Consider the following 24,418-nt stretch of genomic DNA (forward strand, 5'->3'; position numbering starts at 1 on the left):
CTCAACAATTCAGTCATCTGACGCACGTATTTGTCCTTGTTCATAATGACAGTGACTTGTCCCTTATCCGCTCGCGTTACAAAAATATCTTTGTTGTCATTTAAAAACTTTTTACACTTTGAGAATTCGATTAGAATATGTCTATTTATAAAATCTTGATGTTTTCTTTTGTTTTTAAGTCTATTCAAAGAATTAGCGATGCAGTTACGCGTATCATTCAGTAGGTTGCCCTTCAGTCGGTGGCTATTTAATTCAAAGTTTTTTATTACGTTAAGAGCAAATAACTCAGAATCTTTTTCACTATTATGATTAAACGGCAATCCGAATTTTCCCCCCTAAGCTCAGAAACCTAAGTGTGTTCTCTGGTACTACTTTATCAGAATTATTAATTATCCATTTATTATAATCGAAATTGAAAAACCCACTATATAACTTATTTTGACGATTGAGAAGCAGATCAAATTTTTTAATTAATTTACCTTTAATTATATTTTTATGTTTTAGAACTTTTAGATTCTGTAATTCTTTAAACTCTTTAAGTAATTTATTCGGTAGCGCAGTTTGCAGATTCCTTTCTAATTGTCTGCTTCTTACATTAGAACGATTTAAGAAAAAGTTAATGTTCTTAATTTCTAGGTTCAAAATAAGTTGTTTGCCACGCGATACAAATGTGGAAAACCTTCGATTAACAAGATTATTCTGAAACCGTACTCTAAAATTCAAATTATGAATATGCGGTGGAAGCACGTCGAACCTTCTACACCGAAGCAAGAAGATGAGTTGTTGTTTAGTTGTAGAAATCTTCAAATTCAATCCCATCCACTGTTTCAAAAGCTGAGTCTGTTGCTTTCCATAATGTAACGTGATCAAACTGAATCCACCATCCCCAAAAAACTGAACTGTTTAATAAAATCGGGGAAAGATAATTTAGATATTAATAAGCAAACCGGCGTAGTCTATTGTATTAATTGTAACAATTGTGATTCTAATTATGTAGGGCAGACAAAAAGACATCTCAGTACTAGGATTAACGAACACCGACGTAATATTAAAAATTCAGCGAGCAATTTTTCTGTTGTTAGTGAGCACAGAATTAATCAAGGACATGAATTTGATTGGTCGAATCCTTTAATTCTGCATAAAGAAAACAATAGAAGAAAAAGAGAAATAGCCGAAATGTACTTTATCAAGAAATTGAATTCCACTATCAATTTACAGAAAGACACTGAAAGCTTTAGTACGATATATGACAGTTTGTTTAGAAATTGAAGTAAAAAATTTTTAACATACATTGTTGGGAGCTATTATTAGTAGTTTATTATTGGTATGTTAAGGCAGGATGACATAAGCGAACCGAATATATTTATTTATTTATTTATTTGTCTTTTTATTATCTTATACTTTTTATATTTTATTTTTCATTTTTTATATTTTATTTTAGTAATTTGCCATATGGTACATCACAATTTAGCGAGAATGTAAATATTGTTAACTTTTAACTTTGACATAATTTTCGGCGTGTTTATTCGTTAGTACAGTGTGCTCAGTCGTAGCAAGATGACACAAGTGAAACGCAGTTAATTTACCATCCGATCTTAAGTTAAGTCTCACCGGAGCGTACTTTTAAATGTCAATAACGATATGCAGTAACTCATTGTAAGTCTCATTTGTTACATTTCACGTTTTCAATTTAAATGTTGATTCTGATTGCATGTACATTAATTTCTAGAATGCTTCTATTGTAATTTTGAAAAGGACCACAACCCGTATGGTCGAAACGTCAATAAATATAGTTTAACAAATCGAATAGACAGCCAGTGTAGTCAGTTTAATATCTACTACCTTAACAAATAAATTTTATTGTGTCGTAAATAATTTTAGAGTTTGCAACCCTACTCGGAAAATTCTATTCTTGCGCAAAATTCTACTCTCGCATATTGTCGACGCCAGAAACAGCCCTTTTAACAGAATTCTACGTTCTATAAACAATTATTTCACTAATAATCGTCCGGTTGCTGTTGGAACAGTTTGGTGATGTCCACGACTTGTGCACGATGAACAACGCCACGAAAATCATGAAAAGGAACACCGAGACGGTTATCCAGACTGATCGAGGCTTCTCCGTTTCCATCTTCTGCTGTCTCATTGCCAAGCACTCGTTGAACAACTTGTGAGTCCGATTGCTGAATCTCACTTTGGCGCAGTCCTTGTTCAGAGCTGCTGGTGGATCGGTGCAGTTGTAAAAATTGGGCTTCGTCTTGATTTGTCGTAGCTTCACCCAGGCGTTGAACGCCTGACAATCACAGCTGCTCGCGTTGAATCTGATTCTATTTCCGGTCAGATAGAGCTTTTTCAGCGAGCAAAAGGGCGCCAGATCCTCGGTGCTGATCGAGGTGATGTAGTTGTAGGACACGTCGAGATAAAAGAGGGTCGGCTGGACGCCTATGTTCGGAATCACGTTTAGTAAGTTATTGTTTAGCTGCAGCAGTCTGAGAGGCGAGGTGACATTAAACACGAAATCGGAGATCATGTTGTGGCCGAGATAGAGCGTGTGAAGATACGGCAACTGGAAGAGACTTTTGGGCAGATAGTTGATAATGTCGGACGTGAGATCCAGCACTTCCAGATAAGGCTGATTGGCAAAGAATGCCTCGTCAATTTCATTAAGCACAGAGTAACGTAGAGAAATGGCGACGAGCTTCTTGTAAGGATGTAGACTTTTGTTAGTCAAGTGATCCAACTTGTTCCCGGTAATATTGAGCACCTAGCAAACAGAGGAGGAACATCAGGAGTGTTATCAGAGATGAAACGTACACAGGGTGGGCAATTTTAATCGATCCACGCGAATATCTTTTAAACAATGCATTTTAGAATATTTCTTACAAAAGTTTTTTTACTTTGAGAGGAATATAAGATTCGAGCAAATATTATTACAATTTTATTTATAACTTATAAATCATAATTTCATAATTATTGTAAAAAAATAAAAAATAAAATAGAGTTTCACGGATTTCTACAACTCGTTACAAATTTCTCTATTTTAAAAAATCCTCACAATATATATATATATATACAGAAAATATTCTTTTATAATGGTAAAAATATACATAACAATTATATTATTGTAATTTTAAATAAAGTATATTTAAACGACAATCTCACCTGTATGTCCGGATTCAAATCTAACAAGATTTTTTGCGAGTGCAATTGGCATCGCGCCTCCAATAACGAATTAGCTTTGATGTAGTGGCACTGGTTCATTATTTCCGCGGATTCCAATGAATCCATGAAAATATCCGGTACTGGGGCTACGGCGAAGCCCAGTAAAAGAAACCCGTTGAAGAGAAAGATTCTCATATCTGCAACAGAATCAGCGCAAACGTACGCTTATAAACTTTGCCCAAATTTTTCTGCAATCGAATATATAATCGCTCGCTCGCGAAGGTGCAATATTTGGGATTTCCTCTTTACACCGCCACATTATCATTTATGGTATTTTAGTATCACGCAACATCTCTCCATCTCTCCTTATTTAATTTTAAATTATATATTTGTAATATAATATATTACATATCATTTGATATTTTACATATATTTTATTATTTTATTTTATCAAGGACAGCGAAAGACTAGCTACGATTTAGATGTTTATTGTTGACACTGACAATTTCCGTCAAGTGTCTATAATTAATACATCTAAATTATAATACTAAAAATATGACAATTAGTAATAAAAATTGATAGTAAAAAATAAAATTTTAAAACATAACTAAGATATTACACATATATCGCGATAAATATAAGCGTGTGTGATATAAACATTACAATCAATCTAATTAAAAATTATATGAATTTTCGTGACAATTAAATAAAGAATCGAAGATTGAAATTGTATACCGGCATACAAGATACAAAATAATCGAAAAGAAACGAAGAGAGAGTGAAAATAATCGCGCGCGTATGATAAAGTAAGAGTAGGCACTATAGTAGTTATTTAAAAAGCGAAGTGATAAAAATGTATCATTTATTATCTAGAGTAAACTAGATAACTTAAACACACAACAGAACTTTATTTTATTGCACAAGCACGTTCAAAATAAGTCGTTACTGTAATGCGTCGTTGAGAGACGATGTGTACAGATCCAGCATTCTATAACTTTACGTACTAAACTTTATATGATATTAAGAATCGAATTGTATATTGAATTTAAATTGTCTGTGTCTTTTTGTAAATTGATTAAGTCTTTATGCGTTTTTATAAAGATTATTTCCTAATCTCTTATCTCTTGTAATGCGGTTCTGTATGTAAAATGAAGAGAGATTGCCAGTTAAAATCATGATTGAATGTTATATATTATATATATATAAGTTATATATATATTATATATATATACATATATATATATATATATATATGTATATATATATGTATGTATGTATATATATATATATATATATATATATATATATATATATATATATATATATATATACATATATATAAGAACAAACATATATTATATATTTTATATTTTATTTTATAATGTATTCAATGTATTCTATATTATTTTACATGCTAAATATATCTAGGATATTTTTTGTGAACTCCAAATTATTCAAACAATACTTTCCTACTTTAAAAATCCGTTTTTATAAGAAGATAAAAAAAAGGAACAAAATAAGGATGGGCTTAAATGAGCAAGTTAAAGGAAGTTAATTAAAAAATGGCCGGCGAAATAATTAAAAAAAAAATTTTTTTGCGCTACTACGATATTTCCGTAATCTAATTAAGTATCATTTGATGTTTTATATATATTTTATTATATATTATCAAGACAGCAATGTAGACGACCAGGCTGACTATAATTCAGGTTTATTGTTGGCATAACATTTAGACCGACAATTTCGGTCCTTATCAAGTATCTTTAATTAATACATATAAGTTTATTAATTAAATACAAAAAATACGACAATCAGGAATAAAAATTGACAGTAAAAAATAAAGTACTAAAACATGACTAAAGTATTACACATATATCGCGATAAATCTAAACGTGTATAATATGAACATTACAATCAATTTAATTAAAAATAATACGGATTTCCGTGACAATATAATAAAGTATCGAACACTGAAATTGTATTCCGGCATGCAAGGTACAAACTAAACAAAAAGGAACGATAAGAGAGCAAAAATTATTGTGTGCGTATAACAAAGATAAATAAAGAGTAAGCACTATAGTAGTTATAAAAGCAAAGTGATAAAAATGTGTCGTATTATCTAGAGTAAATTAGATAACTTAAACACACCACGGAACTTTATTTCATTGCACAAGCACGTTTAAAATAAGTCGTTACTGTGATGCATCGTTGAAAGACGATGTGTGCAGATCGAGCATTCTATAAGTACTAAACTTTCTAATGCGTTTCTGTATGTAGAATGAAGGGAGATTGCCAGTTAAAATCTTTGAATATTATATATTATATATATATTATTGAATGTTATATAAATCATTATTTTATAATGTATTCTATATTATTTTACTTGCTAAATATATCAAGTATATTTTTTGTGAACCTCAAATCATTCAATCGATACTTTTCTATTTTAAAAATCCGTTTTTATAAAAAGATAGGAAAAAAAGAACGAAATGAGGATGGACTTAAATGAGCAAGTTAAACGAAGTTAATTAGCCGGCGACATATTTTCAATAAAAAATTTTTTTACCCTCCGATAATTCTGTAATCCGATTAAGTATCATTCGGAATGAAAAAAGGAAGTGAGAGAAATAGAGAGAGAGAGAGAGAGAGAGAGACGATTAAAAAATCATAATAGCTTCAGCTTCTGCAATCACATTTTTGTGAGTTTCGAGTGCTTTTGAAGAGACGAAATCGTATTTCTTTAGTTGCGTATTCCGACAATTAGAGGGTAAACTATCCCCTTAAAAAATATTAGTTTTTTTATTTCAGAGCTAATACCATCAAAACGGTAAAAAATATAAAAAATGTTTCAAATAAAAGTTATATGGTTTGTAATGCTTATGGATTTTATTCGTTACAAACATGATGATTGTAAAAGAAATATTTTATACAAAGAGATTTTTCTTGCTGATTTTCCTTGATTGGCTCTACTTTTCTTACTTGAAACATATTTCCTCATTCTCAATTTACATATATGTAAATTATTTATTGTTACATAATTGTTCTACAATATTTAAGTATATAAAACGTAAAGGTTTTAATATATAAATTTTTTTAATTTTTATAAATTTTTATATTTATAAATATATAAATTTTTACAAATTTAATTATTAAATATATATATACATTTATACAATTATTAATTGTTAAATATAATATACATACATAAATTGCAATATGTAAATTTGAAAGACAGAAGAAAGACAGTTATCACAAATAGCGAGCGTCTAGCAGATTCTAATGGAGTGCGTATAATGACATTATTAGTTTATTTCTATTATATGGATTGTTGGAATACAACTTGAAATGTTATTCCGAACGTCTGAACTAGTCATATTTTAATACGACACAATATCTGCAATAATATTGTGAATTTGTAAAAACTAGATATAAATTAATTTTAAAATTTCTTAAATCACATTTTTGTTGAAATTTTTTAAAAGTCAGAATATTACTTCAAATGCTTGAAGAGGCAAGTTTTTGCTTAAAGTCTTTTAAATATATTTTTTGCCAGGTTTTTGCAAAATTCTTTTTTATGCGACTAGCAACACAAGCGCGCGCCATTAATGTTATTTTAATTTTTTTATCACACATATATTGCAAGACTTCTTATGCAACTAATTTTTAAACTTCTTAAATAAATTTAATTTTAAATAATTTTTAGACTTCTTTTTATGCAAACTATTAATTTGCAAATAACTGCAAATTAATACAAATGACAGTTGCTCAAGACATGAACTGAGCGCATTGAAAGAACCAATCGGCATCACGGAAAAACGGCAACAATTAAAGCGTCACATGTCTTTATTTCAAATAGAATGTGTCCATCAAGTAAAAAAACGAAAAAGTTTATATATAGAAAAACTTACTTTTGAGCATATCCTCTGAAATTGCTTGCACGTGGAACTAAAATTCACAACATCCAGTTAATAGTTACGTTATTTAAAATTATTAAAATAATTTCGGTAAGCAAATACTTTATTGTAACTATTATTTATGCGACAAAAATATATATAATAAACACAAATACAATATAAAAACAACTTGCAGTTTGAGTTTTTCTTAATGACTCGAATGATTTTCTATGCACTAACGCACGAGGCTTAGAGTATCGTGGACAGCTATAGACTGGGAATGACCAAATGCCTAAAGTGGTAGGGACAAAGGAAAGAGATAAAATAAAAGTTTTTTTATCTTTCATTCTTGTTTTCACAACGATACTTCTTCGGCCGTACCCTGAAAATTTTTGGTCTAGCTTCTTTATTTGTGGGAAAAAATTCATTTTCTTTTGTATAATTTTCAGGTCTCGTTCTATTGTTTGCATTATACTATAGACTATGAATTATCTGCGTCATAAAATAATAGCAATTTTTGCTTGCACCTAAGTTATTTCTGTTACAACTTATTGCAGAAAAGATTCTTTCATAATGGAAAAAAATACACTGACTATTTTTTATTGCAATTGTAAGGAAGATATATTTAAACGACAATCTCACCTGTATGTCCGCCTTCTAATCTAAAGGAATTTTGTGCATTTCCAGTTTCGAATAAATTTAATTATAATATTATTTATAACTTATAAGTCATAATTTTATAATAATTGTAAAAAAAGAAATAATAAAATGGAGTCTCATGGATTACTACAACACGTTATAAATTCTTTTATTTTACGCAAACTGTCAATAAGATTTAAAAAAGATTCTCGCAATATACATATGCAAAAAATATTCTTTTATAATGACAAAAATATACATGACAATTATTTTATTGAAATTTCAAGTAAAATATATTTAAACGACAATCTCGTGCAATTATAGATTTAAGTTAATTATATTATATTATTTTTAATTTATAAATCTTAATTTCATAATTATTGTCAAAAAAATAACACGGAATCTCACGAATTTTTAAAAAACGTTATGGATTCCTTCATTTTGTGCGGATTGTATTAGAGAAGATTAAAAAAAGATCTTCGCGATATATGCAAAAAATATTCTTTTATAATGACAAAAACATACATGACAGTTATTTTATTGCAATTTTAGGCAAAAAATATTTAAACGACAATCTTACTTGTATGTCCGCTTTCAAATTTATAGGAATTTTTTTAAATTTTTGATTGGAGCATTGAGCTTTCAGTACTGAATTAGCTCTGCTGTAGTTGCACATCGTCGGAGGCTGATTCTTGTTTACAATTTTCGTGGTTTTTGGTGTACCCAGTACCAGATTATCCGGTACCGTGATTATGGCGAAGCCTAGTAAGAAGAATCCGTTAATGAGAAAGATGCTCATATCTGCAACAGAATCAGCGGAAACATACGCTTATAAACTTTGCCCAAACTTTCCGGCAATTGGATAATTAATCCCTCGCGAAGATACAATATTTGAGATTCCCTTTTTACACCGCCTCATTATCATTTATAATATTTTAGTATTACGCAATATATCCCCATCTCTTTCTATTACTTTTTAAATTAGATATTTGTTATATATTATGTTATATATTAATTTATATTTTATATATATTTTATTATTATATATTATCAAGAACAGCAAAAATAGACGACCAGACTAGCTACAATTCAAGTGTTATTGTTGACACATTTAATCGACTATTCCAGTCAAATGTCTACACTTAATACATATAAATTAAATACACAAAATATGACAATTAGTAATAAAAATTGATTATAAAAAATAAAGTATTAAGATATTACACATATAACGCGATAAACCTAGGCGCGTGTGTTGTATGAACATTACAATCAATCTAATTAAAAATGATATAAATTTCCGTAACAATATAATAAATTATCGAACATTATAATTGTGTACCGGCATGCAAGATACAAAATAAATAAAAAGAAACGAAAAAGGACCGGAAATGATCGTGCGCGTATGATATAACAGTAAACACTATAGTAGTTATAAAAGCAAAATGATAAAAATGTGTCACATTATCTAGAGAAAATTAGTCAACTTAAATACACCACAGAACTTTACTTTATTACACAGATACGTTAAAATTAAGTCGTGTAATGAGTTGAGAGACGATGTGTGTCGATCGAGAATTCAATACGTATTAAGTTTATGTGTTGGTATTAAAACAATAACAGTGAACAAGAGAGGTATAGCTGTTTCGGGAAAACTGTATATGATATTAAGAATCAAATCGTATATTGAATTTTTAAATTGTCTGTGCTTTTCTGTAAATTCATGGAGTCTTTATGCATTATTATAAAGACCGTTTTCGCAATATCTCTTTTTATGTAATGCGTTTCTGTAGAATGGAGAAAGATTGCCAGTCAAAATCATAATGGAAAGTTATATATTATATCTACAGAAATCAGTGCGCAAAACAAATTTACTCTTTATTCAATTTTTGAACGTTTCGACTATTTTTTGTGGTCATTTACAGTGTATAATAAAAAACGACTTAAATTCTTATAGATATAAATTTATGGTTGCAAACGCCAGTTGTACGAAAAAATTAAGTATTACCGCTAACAATTGTAAGACACGGAGTCAATAATTTTAAAAAACTGTTGCAAAACAAATCGCTATTACATCGATAAAAAGCACGCGACGACATTGAGCGATCGGCTTTCGAAGAGTTTATTTAACCGACATCAAAGAAATTAACGCCGACATTTCTTCGTACATATATCGCTGTCAAGAGTATATAATATTAAAAGTGATATAATATTCGTTTAAATACGCAAAGAATTTTTCGAAAATTCCGCACATTTACATAGATTTTTATATAAAAATATCGTAAGCATTATGTTCGCGAACACAATATAATAACATTGATAAATTTTTTATAAGTTAACGTGTTTATAATTTATGTAAATATATTAATCTTCGCGGAAGAGTCTTCTTCACCGATTACTCTCATTAAAACCTGCTTTCTCATTTTCTTTTTTCATTCAAAATCTAAAGTAATTTTCAACAATAAGTACCATTAACAGTCCAACTCATTTTATTAGACATTTTCGGTTTCTAGATGATAATTAATAACGCTTTTGTTGATCATGACGAAAACTGTACAAAAGGCTATTAGCTGTTGCTGCTCCTAATGCCTTCTGCGCAGCCTACGGTACCGCTTAAACACGCAAAACAACGCCACAAAGATCACGATGAGGTACACCGAGATCCACAAAACGACGTGTATCCTGACCGTTCCAACTTCCTCGGTCTCTATCTTCTGCGGTATCATGGCCGAGCACTCGTTGAACAACTCGTATGTCCGATTGCTGAATCTCACGTTGGCACAGTTCTTGTTCAGAGCTGCTGGTGGATTGGTGCATTTGTAAAAATTAGGCTTCATCTTGATTTGTCGTAGCTTTACCCAGGCGTTAAACTCCTGACAATCACAGCTGCTCGCGGTGAATCTGATTGTATTTCCGGTCAAATCGAGCTCTTTCAGCGAGCAGAAAGGCGCCAGATCCTCGGTGCTGATCCAGGTGATTTTGTTGTCGGACACGTTGAGATTAAGGAGAGTCGGCTGAACGCTTATGTTCGGAATCACGGTTAAAAAGTTTTTGGATAGCTGCAGCAGTCTGAGGGGCGAGGTCACGTTTATCTTGAACACGAGATCGGAAAGCCTGTTGTGGTCGAGGTAAAGCGTGCGAAGAGACGGCAATTGGAAGAGACTTTTGGGGAGAGTGTAGCAAAAATTTTGCGACAGATCCAGCACCTGCAGGTAAGACTGATTGGCGAAAGCTGCTTCTTCAATGTTAATAATCCAATTGTTACGTAGATAGATGAAGATCAGCTCTTTGTAAGGATGCAGACTGTCGTTCTTCAGTTCGATCAAGTGGCTCTCAATAATATCCAGTACCTAGCAAACAGAGGAGGAACGTCAGAAGTGTCATCAGGGATTAAACGTATATAGGGTGGGCGATTTTAATCGATCCACGCGAATATCATTTGAGCGATGCATTTTAGAATGCTTTATACAAAATTTTTTTTTATTTTAAAAGAAATATAAGATGGTGTCATTGGTTTGACTTTGCATGGTCACTTAAAGATCACATAAAGGTCATCTTCCATTTCTTAAATGGAAGTAATTCCAAATATATGCATTGAAAAATAAAAGTTTTCATTTAAGAAATTGAAGATAACATTTAAAGGACCATCAAAAGTCAAATATATGATATAAAATTTTTTATAGAAAATTAAATTAAACATAAACTTATATTGAATAATTATATTTAAAGATTTATGATATTGTTTTTAATTTGTAATTCTTAATTTCCCATATTTAAAGAAAAGTGAAAGAAAGTTTCGTGGATTTTTAGAACTCGTTAATACGAATTCTTCTATTTCATGCGCGAGTTGCAGATAAGATAAAAAAAGTCATTATATATGCAGTAAATATTCTTTTATAATGGAAAAAAACACATGACTATTTTTTTATAACAATTTTAAATAAGATATATTTTTATACAACAGTCTCATCTTTATGTCCGCCATCAAATCTAATTGGATTTCGAGCAATTTTAGATATAAGTAGATTTTATTATATTATATTTAATTCATAAATCTTAATTTCATAACTATTGTCAAAAGAATAAAACAAAGTCTCACGGATTTTTAAAACACGCTATGAATTCCTTTATTTTATGCAAATTGGAGATAAGATAAAGAAAAGATTATAGCGATATATGCAAAAAATATTCTTTTATAATAGCAAAAGCATAACTGACAATTTTCTATTGCGATTTTATGTAAAATATATTTTTATTCATATTTGAACGATAATTTTACCTGTATGTCCGCCTTCAAATCTAACGGAATTTCGTGCGATTTTAATTTGGAGCACCGCGCTTTCAATTTCGAATTAGTTCTACTGTAGTTGCACATAGTCGCTAGCGGATTCTGGTCCATTATTTTCGCGACTTCCGGTGAATCCAGTACCAGAACATCCGGTACTGTGACGACGACGAAGCACAGTAAGAAGAATCCGTTAATGAGAAAGATGCTCATATCTGGAAAAGAATCAGCAGAAATGTATGCTTATAAACTTTGTTCAAACTTTGCCGAAACCGGATAATTAATTGGTCGCAAAAGTGCAATATTTGCGATTCCCCTATTACATTGCAATATTATCATTTATAGTATATTAATATCACGGAATATCTCTCCATCTTTCTCTATCACTTTTTAAATTATATATTTGTCATATAATATGTGCTATATTATTTTATATTTTATTATTATACATATATTATCAAAGACACCGAAAGTAAGCGACCAGACTGATTACAATTCAGATGTTTATTGTTGACACATTCAACCGACAATTTCGGTCAAGTGTCTACAATTAATATATCTAAATTAAATACACAAAATATGACACTTAATAATAAAAATTTATTATAAAAAATAAAATTTTAATACATGACTACGATATTACACATATATGCCGATAAACCTAGACGTGTGTGGTATAAACATTACAATTAATCTAATTAAAAATGATATGAATTTCCGTGACAATATAATAAAGTATCAAGCATTGAAACTGTATACCGGTATGCAAAATACAAATTAAACGAAAAAGAAGGAAAAAAAAGCGAAAATAGTTGTGCGCGTATGACAAAAATAAATAAAGAGTAGGACCTACAGTAGTTATAAAAGCGAAATGATAAAAATGTGTCACATTACCTAGAGAAAATTAGTCAACTTAAACACAGAACTTTACTTTATTACACATGTACGTTGAAATTAAGTCGTGTGGTGAGTCGAGAGACGATGTGTATCGAACGAGAATTCAATACGTACTAAATTCTCTGTGTTGGTATCAAAACAATAGCAGTGACTTAGAGAGGTATAGCTGTTTCGGAGAAACTGTATATGATATTAAGAATCGAATCGTATATTAAATTTAAATTGTTTGTGTCTTTTTTTAAATTTATGGAACCTTTATACATTTTTATGAAGATCGTTTCCACAATATCTCTTCTCTTGTAATGCGTTTCTGTAGAATAAAGAAAGGTTGCCAGTTTAATCATGCTTGAAAATTATATATTATACATACAGAAGTCAGTGCGCAAAACAAATTCACTCTTTATTCAATTTTCGAACGTTTCGACCATTTTTTGTGGTCATATTCAGCGTACAATAAAAAACGAGTTACATTCTTGTCTATATGATATAAATTCATGATTGCAAACGCCAGTTGTAAGTAAAATGAAGTATTACCCCTAGCAATCGTAAGACACGAAGTCAATAATTCTAAAAAATTGTCGCAAAACAAATGGCTATTACATCAACAAAAAGCGCGCGACGACAATGAGCGATCGGTTTTCATTTGACCGGCATCGAAGAAATTAACGCCGACATTTCTTCCTTCATATATCGCCGTCTAGAATATAGTATAATATTCGTTCACACACGCAGAGAGTTTCTCAAAAATTTTGCCACATTTACATAGATTTTTATATAAAAATATCGTCAACCATTATATACGCGAACACAATATAATAACATTTATAAATTTTTCTTATAAGTTAACACGTTCATATCATATTAATCTCCGCGGAACTGTCTTCATCATTAATTATTTTTGTTATATATAAAACCTGCTTTTACATTTTTTTCCATTAAAAATCTAAAATATTTTACAACAATAAGTACCATGAAAAGTCCAACGTATTTTATTCGATATCTCCGGTTTCTGAATCATAATTGATATCGCTTTTGTTGGTTATATTGTCTTTGTTCAAGAAACTATAAAATATATGTACCCCACTTCTTTCAAAAAGCAATATATTTTTCAAAAAATGGCATACGTGTCAAGAGCAGCATTTGAACTATTACAATAATCTTATGTTTAGTGTACATTACGCAATATGTATTAATGATGATCAGATACAAACTTAAGCACGTAGATATATATATCCGATTAAATTCTTTGTGAATCCTCAGTCGATTAAACTCTTTCAATAAACACCAGTTCAATGAACAACAGTTACTTTTCTCTTTTTTTCTTACTTATATATACTTATATATTTTATAGATTTTCAACCCTACTCGTATTTTCTAGCACCAAACACAGGGTCGACCGTAATAAATTGTTAAACGGGTATTTAAGCGTTTATGCAAAAATAACATTATAAACAGATTTTTTCAGATCTTGTTTCCGGATAAATAATTTTTTTCTATTGTAAGAGTTCCCAAGAAATACCGCTATGCTTGTAATTTTTTTAATTAGACGTCAAAAAGGCCTTAATGGGTCTATGTCCGGATATATGTAAATATCTTGTTGAACGGAATTATTGCGGGCCTTGTTATTTAACAAATAAATTTTATTCTGTCGTAAATAATTTAAGAGTTTGCAACTCTACTCGGAAAATTCTATTCTCACGCAAAATTCTACTCTCGCATATTGTCGACGCCAGAAACAGCCCTTTTAACAGGATTCTACGTTTATTCGGCGATTATTTCACTAATCATCGTCAGGTTGCTGTTGGAATAGTTTGGTGTTGTCGTAGATCGCCGTTAGCTGCTCCTCCTGCTTATGTGCCGCCTACGGTATCGCTTGTGCACGAACAACGCTAGGAAGAAGAACACCGAGACGCACGGGGCGACGCTTCTTCAGACCAATCGAGGCTTTCGCGGTCTTCATCTTCTGTTGTGCCATTGCCAAGCACTCGTTGAACAGCTTGTGCGTCCGATCGCTGAATGTCACTTTGGCGCAGTCCTTGTTTAGAGTTGCTGGTGGATCGATGCATTTGTAGAGATCGGGCTTCATCTTGATCTGTCGTAGCTTCACCCAGGCGTTGAACGCTCTGACAATCACAACTGCTCGCGTTGAATCTGATTCTATTTCCGGTCAGATCGAGCTTTTTCAGCGAGCAGAAGGGAGCCAGATCCTCGGTGCTGATCGAGGTGATTACGTTGTAGGACACGTCGAGATGAATGAGGGTCGGCTAGGACGCCTATGTTCAGGGATCACGTGTATAATGTTATTGTTTAGCTGGAGCAGTTTGAGAGGCGAGGTCACGTTTATCTTGAATGCGGAATCGAAGAGCATGTTGTGGCCGAGATAGAGCGTGTGCAGATACGGAAACTGGAAGAAATTTTTGGGCAGTTTGAAGAGAATGTTGCGCGTGAGATCTAGCACTTTCAGGTAATGCTGATTGGCGAAGAGTGCCTCGTCAAATTCAAGAAGCTAATTGTCACGTAGATAAATGGCGACGAGCTTCTCGTAAGGATGCAGAGTATCGTTACTCAAGATTATCGGATACATTTTCCCGATAACATTGAGCACCTAGCAAACAGAGAAGGAACGTCAGGAGTGTTATCAGAGATAAAACGTACACAGGGTGGGCGATTTTAATCTATCCACGCGAATATCTTTTGAATAATGCATTTTAGAATATTTCTTACAAAAGTTTTTTTACTTTGAGAAGAATATAAGCTTTGAGCAAATTTCATTACAATATTATTTATAACTTAAAAATCATAATTTTATAATTATTGTAAAAAAATAAAAAATAAAATGGAGTCTCACGGATTTCTACAACTCGTTACAAATTTTTCTATTTTATGCGAATTATAGATAAGATTAAAAAAATCCTCACAATTATATATATATATATATATTGTAGGCGAATTATTATTCTACCGATATTCATTTATATACACGCGTGAGCGGCGAATTACGTTTCCTCTCCCCCCCTGGCGGCGCTGCGTAAGAAAGAAGGGAGAAGGTTAAGAGGTCAGTTCCTCGCAGAGAGTGAGCCGTCGTGCGTGTCCTATCGAGTACAGTTTAACCTAATAAAGATCCTTTGTTAAGATCCACTAGAAGCCTTATTAGAATTACGCCCTGACATCATCTAAAACTATCCTGACACCACCTACAACTTCAGAAGTGGGATCGAAGAAGAAGTTAGCGAAGGATCCGTGAGGTTAATACACGCACGAGAGATACACGGGACTTTGAAAAGTACGACCAAGTGTTGTGGTCGATGCAGAGAAAACCGTGTCTTGTGTTACTCGAGTAGGGGGACAGAATATTCCGCGCTGCGTGCCACGAATATTTTGAAGGCTATTCGCGCTGTGTGCCGCGAATCTTTGCTCGTTGTAAAAGACAGAATATTCCGCGCTGTGTGCCACGAATATTTTGAAGGTTATTCGCGCTGTGTGCCGCGAATCTTTGCTCGTGCTAAAAGACAGAATATTCCGCGCTGTGTGCCACGAATATTTTGAAGGTTATTCGCGCTGTGTGCCGCGAATCTTTGCTCGTGCTAAAAGACAGAATATTCCGCGCTGTGTGCCACGAATATTTTGAAGGTTATTCGCGCTGTGTGCCGCGAATCTTTGCTCGTGCTAAAAGACAGAATATTCCGCGCTGTGTGCCACGAATATTTTGAAGGTTATTCGCGCTGTGTGCCGCGAATCTTTGCTGCGTGCAAAAAGACAGAATATTCCGCGCTGTGTGCCACGAATATTTTGACGGTTATTCGCGCTGTGTGCCGCGAATCTTTGCTGCGTGCTAAAAGACAGAATATTCCGCGCTGTGTGCCACGAATATTTTGACGGTTATTCGCGCTGTGTGCCGCGAATCTTTGCTGCGTGCTAAAAGACAGAATATTCCGCGCTGTGTGCCACGAATATTTTGAAGGTTATTTGCGCTGTGTGCCGCGAATCTTTGCTGCGTGCTAAAAGACAGAATATTCCGCGCTGTGTGCCACGAATATTTTGACGGTTATTCGCGCTGTGTGCCGCGAATCTTTGCTGCGTGCTGAAAGACCGAATATTCCGCGCTGTGTGCCACGAATATTTTGATGGTAATTCGCGCTGTGTGCCGCGAATCTTTGCTGCGTGCTAATTGTTCCGCCGCGTACGAGAGAAAGCGAGTCCACGTATCGCGCGCGGTGAATCGACGTGTAACGCGATATCCTTGTGAGATAGAATATTCCGCGCTGTGTGTCGCGAATATTTTGACGGTAATTCGCGCTGTGTGCCGCGAATCTTTGCTGCGTGCTAAAAGACAGAATATTCCGCGCTGTGTGCCACGAATATTTTGACGGTAATTCGCGCTGTGTGCCGCGAATCTTTGCTGCGTGCTGAAAGACCGAATATTCCGCGCTGTGTGTCGCGAATATTTTGACGGTTATTCGCGCTGTGTGCCGCGAATCTTTGATAGCGACTGAAAGTATAGAGGAACACCTAAATATTTTGAAAGATGTATTTGAAATAGTGCGACGATACCGGTTGCAGTTTAGACTCGATAAATGTTTCTTTGTCCGAACGGAAATTGTATATCTTGGATATATTTACTTAATACGTTTTGTTCCTATACGTACGACCGAGACGGTCGTAATGTCAGGCTGGCCGACTGTAGGCGAATTATTATTCTACCGATATTCATTTATATACACGCGTGAGCGGCGAATTACGTTTCCTCTCCCCCCCTGGCGGCGCTGCGTAAGAAAGAAGGGAGAAGGTTAAGAGGTCAGTTCCTCGCAGAGTGCGAGCCGTCGTGCGTGTTCTATCGAGTACAGTTTAACCTAATAAAGATCCTTTGTTAAGATCCACTAGAAGCCTTATTAGAATTACGCCCTGACATCATCTAAAACTATCCTGACACCACCTACAATATATATATGTATATATGCAGAAAATATTCTTTTATAATGGTAAAAATATACATACCAATTATTTTATTGCAATTTTAAATAAAATATATTTAAACGACAATCTCACCTGTATGTCCTGTATATATATATATGTATATATCGTCTCGACCAGAAACGCAGATGGTTCCTCGAAAAAAAAGTAAAAAAAAATTAGTTAAATTTTGCAGAAAAAATGTAACAGAAGCGATGCATGAAGGTAGAAAGGAAACTCATCTTTAATATACATGTACTCGTGTTAATTCTGTCGTATGACCTTCCGGAGTTCGCGTGTGCGCTCGCCATCGTAAATTTTCCGCGCTTTAAAGCAAATTCAAAGCGAAATGCGCAATCTAGCCACGTCAGTCGCGAACGGAGATATCGTGTTTCCTTAATTGTGGCCTGTTCTGTGTTTACCACGTCTCGCCACGATCACTTAACTCGCCCACGAGGAGATCGCGAATTATATTTGCACCCAGACGGGTGTCGTCGTCGGCTCACTTATATCCTCGTTCGTCTTCTCGCCGAGCTTCCTTATTTTAGTCCAGTAAAATTAGACTTTTACTTCAAACAAATTATAATCAAACTAAATTTTTGTGAAGACCTTATTTATTTCGATATTCTAATGAAATCCTGAAAAGTATATACCCTTAATTTCAGCCAGGACGTTTTTTCATGGCGGATGAAAAGGGATAAATTTTAGTTTTTTGCCATTATCTCGAAAACTATCAATTTTTCGAGATAAATAGTTATTATTAAAATTGTAGCTTATAAAATTCCCTACAAAAAAGTCATACTTGTTTCCGTGGAATTAATCGTTTCGAAGATATAGAGCGAATTAAGTCTGAAAGAAAATGTACACATTACTACTTTGTAAGAGGTGCAGAAAAATTATATTAGAAATATTGCAACTTTATCGCACGTTTTACTCAAAAACGATTAGTTGTACGAAAAAAAGTATAATGATCTTTTTTGTAGAGAATTTTCTGAGCTACAATTTTGATAATAACAATTTTTCTTGAAAAGTTGATAATTTTCGAGATAATTACAAAAGACTAAAATTTACCCCCCATAAAAAATGCCCTGGCTGATATTAAAAGTACTTTTGAGGATTTTATTAAAACATCAAAATTTCGACGTTATTTATAAATAAAGGTCTATTGTTATTTATTAATAAAGGTCTCCACAAAAATTCAACCTGATTAGAATTTTTTTAAAGTTTTGCCCTTTTCAAGTCTAATTTTACTGAGCTATAGTTTTGCGTAGAAGCGCGCGATTAATACAAATTGGAGGTAAAAATAGAACGCGCGTAGAAATATATACGATAAATGACCGGCTAAATGAGTGTATCGTGTTGTAGTTTTTTTCTTTCATCAAATATACATTGTGTAGAGATCTATTTTTAGATAATATTGTCCCGGATGTCTCGGCCAACGCACGCAAAAAATATACACAATATGTCAAAATTAATTTCGCGTATTATTTTTTTCTTTCTTCTTTTCATAACGTTTCATTCGCAGATAAATTATGTTTTATTACTATATAATTTTACAAATTTGCAAAAGCAACGAAACAATTAGATCTGATTGATATAATACAGAGTAAAGTATATTATTTGTAGCTTTATATATTTTCTGTCAAATTCATTGTCAAAAATTATAATCGCAATTTATCACACGAAACATATTTCATCAATCAAATATGCCTTTTTAAAATTAAAGTTTATTTATTTTATTTTGTATTAAATAGAATTAATAAAGGTATAATAAACAAAAATAATTATTTCTAATGATGATTTTCCGTATGTTTATTAATTCTATTTATTAACACATTTCTTCTTTTCTTTAAAATTTATTATTCGTTCTTATACTAAAATATTGCTATAAAAAACATCCAGAATATTTCATCTATTTACACATGTATATTATTTAAAATTTTACCTTCTATTCTACATCATTATGCAGATGTTTCATTGTCAATATTTTCATCATACTTTCTGATATTATACGCTTAATATTTCTTTCTGATATTCGCGTCTCGGTAAAATATTTCTAAGTGACTAAATGAAATCTGAAAACGGTAGTTCAAGGAAACAAACGGTCTGTCAACGAAAATGCATTGACGGTCCGACGAAAAATCGCTTTAAATACACGAACAAAACGGTGTCAGGTCGTAGGTCCTGCATTCTCATCATTTTTTAAAATGGACTTTTTAACAAAAATCAATTCCTCACGTCATACTATGAAAATAAAACTTTATATTAATAAATATATTAATAATATTAATAATTTATATATTAATAAATTCTATTTATTTATCTGTAAATCTATTTATTTATTGTATATGTAATTAAAAATTCTATTCTGCATCGTTATGCAGATGTTTTATTGTTAAAACATAGTATAATATAGATTAAACATACAGATAAAAAATGAAAGTAAGATAGATTTAAATGTGAATGTGAGCACATGCAAAATGCATACACAACGCATATATATATATAAATTAGCATTATTTGATACATTTCTTCTTTTCTCTAAAATTTATATTCTTCATGCTTATACCTACTAAAATATTGCTAGAAATATTGCTAGAAATTGCCTATAAAAATTTTGAGTGATATTAAAATATGAATTTGATGCATGTGCGTGCATACGAGAAAAAGTTATTTCATTTTATATAACAAATATTTCAAGTATTATGCTATTAAATGTAAAATATATGTATATATATATTTATTTCCGTAAATAATATTTATTCAATAAATGTATACACCTCAAGTTTTATATGTAGTTAAAATTTTATACGATGAATAATTTCGTAAAGCAATTGTTACTGATTTTACACAACTCTGCAAACAATTTTCAATGACTGCGTGAAATTTTAAAGTGACAGTTCAAGTAAACGACCTATTCGGAAACAAAAATACGTTGCTGACCGGTCGACCAAGAAGCTTAAGTATACGAAAAAAATATCTCAGTTCGTAGGTCCAGCATAGCATCGTGGTCAAGGGTCCAGCATCCCGAAAATGGAGATCCCGAGTTCGAGTCCCGAGTCAGCCGCCCTCGTCCGACGTTCGCCACGCATACGAGTATGTTACAATTTATGTTTGACTTAGTTTAGCCGTGGGGTACATCGAAGCACGAGCACCCCACACTACCAAAAATTATGCGCCTAAGCTATATTGTATATAGTTACAGTCAAGCAGTCCTAGTGACCATTGACTGGGGGAACCGCCTTTCTGATCACGGTAATCCCCGACGCTGTTGTATTATTATACCATATTTTTGAAATAGCGTTCTTATATAGACAGCTGGTGTTATTTCGTTTACGGAAATCATTTCTCGGTCCTCGCCATCTGTTGGAGAAAAGTAGATATAAAAATCCAAACACGCACACGTACATACACAAACACAAGTTTATATATACACACATATAAATATACAAATATATGTCTTTCTGAATTATATTTTTGTTTCCACAAGAGACGGCGATAAGCATGAAGTGATTTCTCGTAAGCAAAAATAAATCAGCTGTTCGATAAACCCTATTTCAAAAATATGTTCGTATTCGACTTAGAAACACGTATCGAGGAACCGTGATTCGCTCGTGTGACTGGTTGTCTGTAACTATGTAAAATAGTTAGACACAATTTTTCGACAATGCTGAGGAGTCTTGCGCAACAGAAACTCCTTACAGAAATTAAAACAAACATAAATTGTAATTTGAAACATTGTAACACTGAAAATAATTTACAGACGTGTAAAATCAGCAACATGCGTTACGGAACATTTTCATCATATAAAATAAAACTACATATAAGACTTGAGATGCACTTCTGTTGCATAAATCGAAAAGATTCGAAAATACGCAAAATATTGCTTTACCGGATTTTAATCCATAACGGATAAAAATTTATTTTATTTTTCATAATTATATTTCTTATCAGAACAGATTTGTCTGACTTCGTTAAACGAGTTTATATACTTAATATTATTAATAATGAAAGTAATAAGTATAAGGTAAGTAAAAATCCGGTATATTTATGGGAGTAAAATTTTGCATACGAGATGCATACGTATAATTATATATACAAGTATAAACAAATTGTCATTGAAATAAATAAAAAAGCCCATCATTAATCTGCAATAATGTTGTCTTGCGATGCACTTAATCTTCCTTTGATCGAACGGAAATTAGATTAGCCACTGATTGCTGCTTAAAGGCGCGCCAATAATAAAGGCGCTCTGAAAGCACGCATTACTTTGGATGCCGTCCGACACATTAATTTCTCTCGATTAGCTTTTGAGTAGCACGACACGGCAATGGCGTGAATGTACATGCGAAATAAAAACCTCGACATTAAAATGTCGGTCGGCACTCGGCATAAGCGGTTCTGATATTTATTATGCATATATATATATATATATATATATATATATATATATATAACGCCTCGTAATTAAATTTAGTTTACAATGTCGAGGCGTTAACTCATTTCTGCGAATTCTCACAAAAAAAAATTATTACCGTAGCTTAATTTTACGATAATTATATAATATTTGCTATCGTATATAACTATAATATTTTTAAGGCATAATTTTAATAGAAAATTTCCTATTAAATTATAATTAAAAATATGAATTACCTAGCCATGATTTTGACAGATGCATCTGTCAAAATTAAATGGTAATTAAATTTCAATTGCAATGTGAGAGCACATCTAAATTTTGACTATTTGAATTTTTTTAATTATTTTTTTCGGTACATTTTTAATATTTAAAGTTGCTTCAGATGGAAATGAAATTAAAGAGCGATAGCAGGTCTTCGGCGAAGTTTTGTTTCCTTCGATCACAAAAAGCGGAGAAATCTGTTTTTCTTTTTTCCGTCTTGAAAGACCCCGACGATAATAAATTGCATGCTATCAGAAACGTACACGTGGTGCACCGAAAATTCTTTTTATTCGCCGTGACTATATATTATATATATATATATATATATATATATATACATGTATATATATAAGATTATATATTATTTATTCTATATATTATTTTATAATGTAATATATGTATTATATATTATTTTACTTGTTAAATATATGGAGAATATTTTTTGTGAACCTCAAATCATTCAATTTATACTTTTCTATTTTAAAAATCCGTTTTTATAAGAAGGTAGGACAAAGGGACGAATTGAGAATGGGCTTAAACAAACAAGTTGAAGGAAGATAATTAGTCGGCGAGATAAAAAAAAAAATTTTCCGCGCATCTCCGATATTTCCGTAATTTAATTAAGTATCATTTGAAACAAGAAGAGGAAGAGAGAGATATGAAATCATAATAGCTTCAACTTCTGGCGCAATTAGACTTATGTGAGTTTTGAGCGCTTTAAGAGACGAAATTGTATTTTTTTAGCTGCGTATTTCGACATTTAGGAGATAAACTACCTCCTTAAAAAAATCAGTTTTTTTTTTATTTCTAAGCTAATACCAACGGTAAAAGATATAAAAAGTGTTTCAAATAAAAGTTATATGGTTTGAAATGCTTATGGTTTTTATTCGTTACAAACATGATGATTGTGAAAGAAATGTTTTATACAAAGAGATTTTTCTTGTTGATTTTCCTTGATTGGCTCTACTTTTTTTACTTGAAACATATTTTCTTATTTTTAATTTACATAAATGTAAATTATTTATTGTTACACAATTGTTACACAATTGTTCTACAATATTTAAATATATAAAAGATAAAGATTTTAATGTCTAAATTTCAATTACTTTTTATATTTAAATTTTTATATTTATAAATATATAAATTGTTATAAATTTAATTATCAAATATATATATACATATATATTTATTTATATAATTATAAATTATCAAATATAATATACATACATAGATTGTAATATATAAATTTTTTATCGATAATTCATTCTTCTTGGCAGATATCGAAGGAAAGACGGTTATCGAGTGTCTGTCAGATACAAATAGAACGCATATAATGTCATTTCTAGTTTATTTCTGATAAATGCGTTGTTGGAATACAACTTGGAATTTTATTCCGAAAGTCTGATCAAGTCATATTTTAAAACGACACAATATCTGCAAAAATATTATAAATGCGTAAAGACTAGGTATAAATTAATTTAAAAATTTTTTAAATCACATTTATTTTAAAATTCTTTAAATGACAGAATATTATTTCAAATGCTTCAAAAAGCAATTTTTTTGCGTAATGTCTTCTAAATATATTTTTCGCCAAGTTTTTGCAAAGTTCCTTTTTGTACGATGTGTCCATAAAATAAAAAAAAACAAAAAGTTTATGTATAGAAAAACTTACCTTTAAGCATATCCTCTGAAATTGCTTGCACGTGGAATTAAAATTCTCAACGTCCAGCTAATAGTTACGTTTTTCAAAATTATTAAAATAATCTCGGTAAGCAAATCCTTTATCGTAACTATTATTTATGCGACAAAAATATATATAATAAACACAAATACAATATAAAAACAACTTGCAGTTTGAGTTTTTCTTAATGACTCGATTGATTTTCTATGCACTAACGCACGAGGCTTAGTGTG

General features: G+C 31.7%; 2 protein-coding genes across 3 annotated transcripts; both read right to left on the bottom strand.

The window, feature by feature from the left end:
• Window positions 1-912: 912 nt before the first annotated feature.
• On the bottom strand, window positions 913-24,418 carry LOC114934703 (protein phosphatase PHLPP-like protein). Of its 2 annotated transcripts, none has more exons than XM_085483530.1 (3): window positions 24,177-24,418; window positions 3,163-3,359; window positions 913-2,764 (listed from the first exon to the last, which is right to left on the bottom strand). In XM_085483530.1, exons 1-3 carry the CDS (start codon window positions 24,184-24,186, stop codon window positions 1,973-1,975), a joined length of 999 nt encoding a protein of 332 aa, XP_085339656.1. In that variant the 5' UTR covers window positions 24,187-24,418; the 3' UTR covers window positions 913-1,972. The 2 variants fall into 2 exon arrangements, with proteins under 2 accessions (XP_085339656.1, XP_029163247.2); XM_029307414.2 differs by lacking the exon at window positions 24,177-24,418 and adding an exon at window positions 5,311-5,398.
• On the bottom strand, window positions 9,548-13,015 carry LOC114934700 (tsukushi-like). Its single transcript, XM_029307412.2, has 3 exons — window positions 12,874-13,015; window positions 11,974-12,194; window positions 9,548-11,044 (listed from the first exon to the last, which is right to left on the bottom strand). The coding sequence occupies exons 2-3, from the start codon at window positions 12,190-12,192 to the stop codon at window positions 10,277-10,279; spliced, it is 987 nt and encodes a 328-aa protein (XP_029163245.2). The 5' UTR covers window positions 12,193-12,194; window positions 12,874-13,015; the 3' UTR covers window positions 9,548-10,276.

Source organism: Nylanderia fulva, unplaced genomic scaffold (genome assembly GCF_048542155.1).
Source record: "Nylanderia fulva isolate GAGA-0341 unplaced genomic scaffold, ASM4854215v1 Scaffold10, whole genome shotgun sequence".
Classification (NCBI taxonomy): domain Eukaryota; kingdom Metazoa; phylum Arthropoda; class Insecta; order Hymenoptera; family Formicidae; genus Nylanderia; species Nylanderia fulva.

Bases quoted from the DNA above. Each gene is read 5' to 3' on its own strand.
- LOC114934700 (XM_029307412.2), bottom strand. From the start codon at position 12,192: ATGAGCATCTTTCTCATTAACGGATTCTTCTTACTGTGCTTCGTCGTC. The intron at 11,045-11,973 runs GTAAAATTATCG...TCTGTTTGCTAG, and splicing joins ATTTGAAGGCGGACATACAG to GTACTGGATATTATTGAGAG.
- LOC114934703 (XM_085483530.1), bottom strand. The intron at 2,765-3,162 runs GTGAGATTGTCG...TCTGTTTGCTAG, and splicing joins ATTTGAATCCGGACATACAG to GTGCTCAATATTACCGGGAA.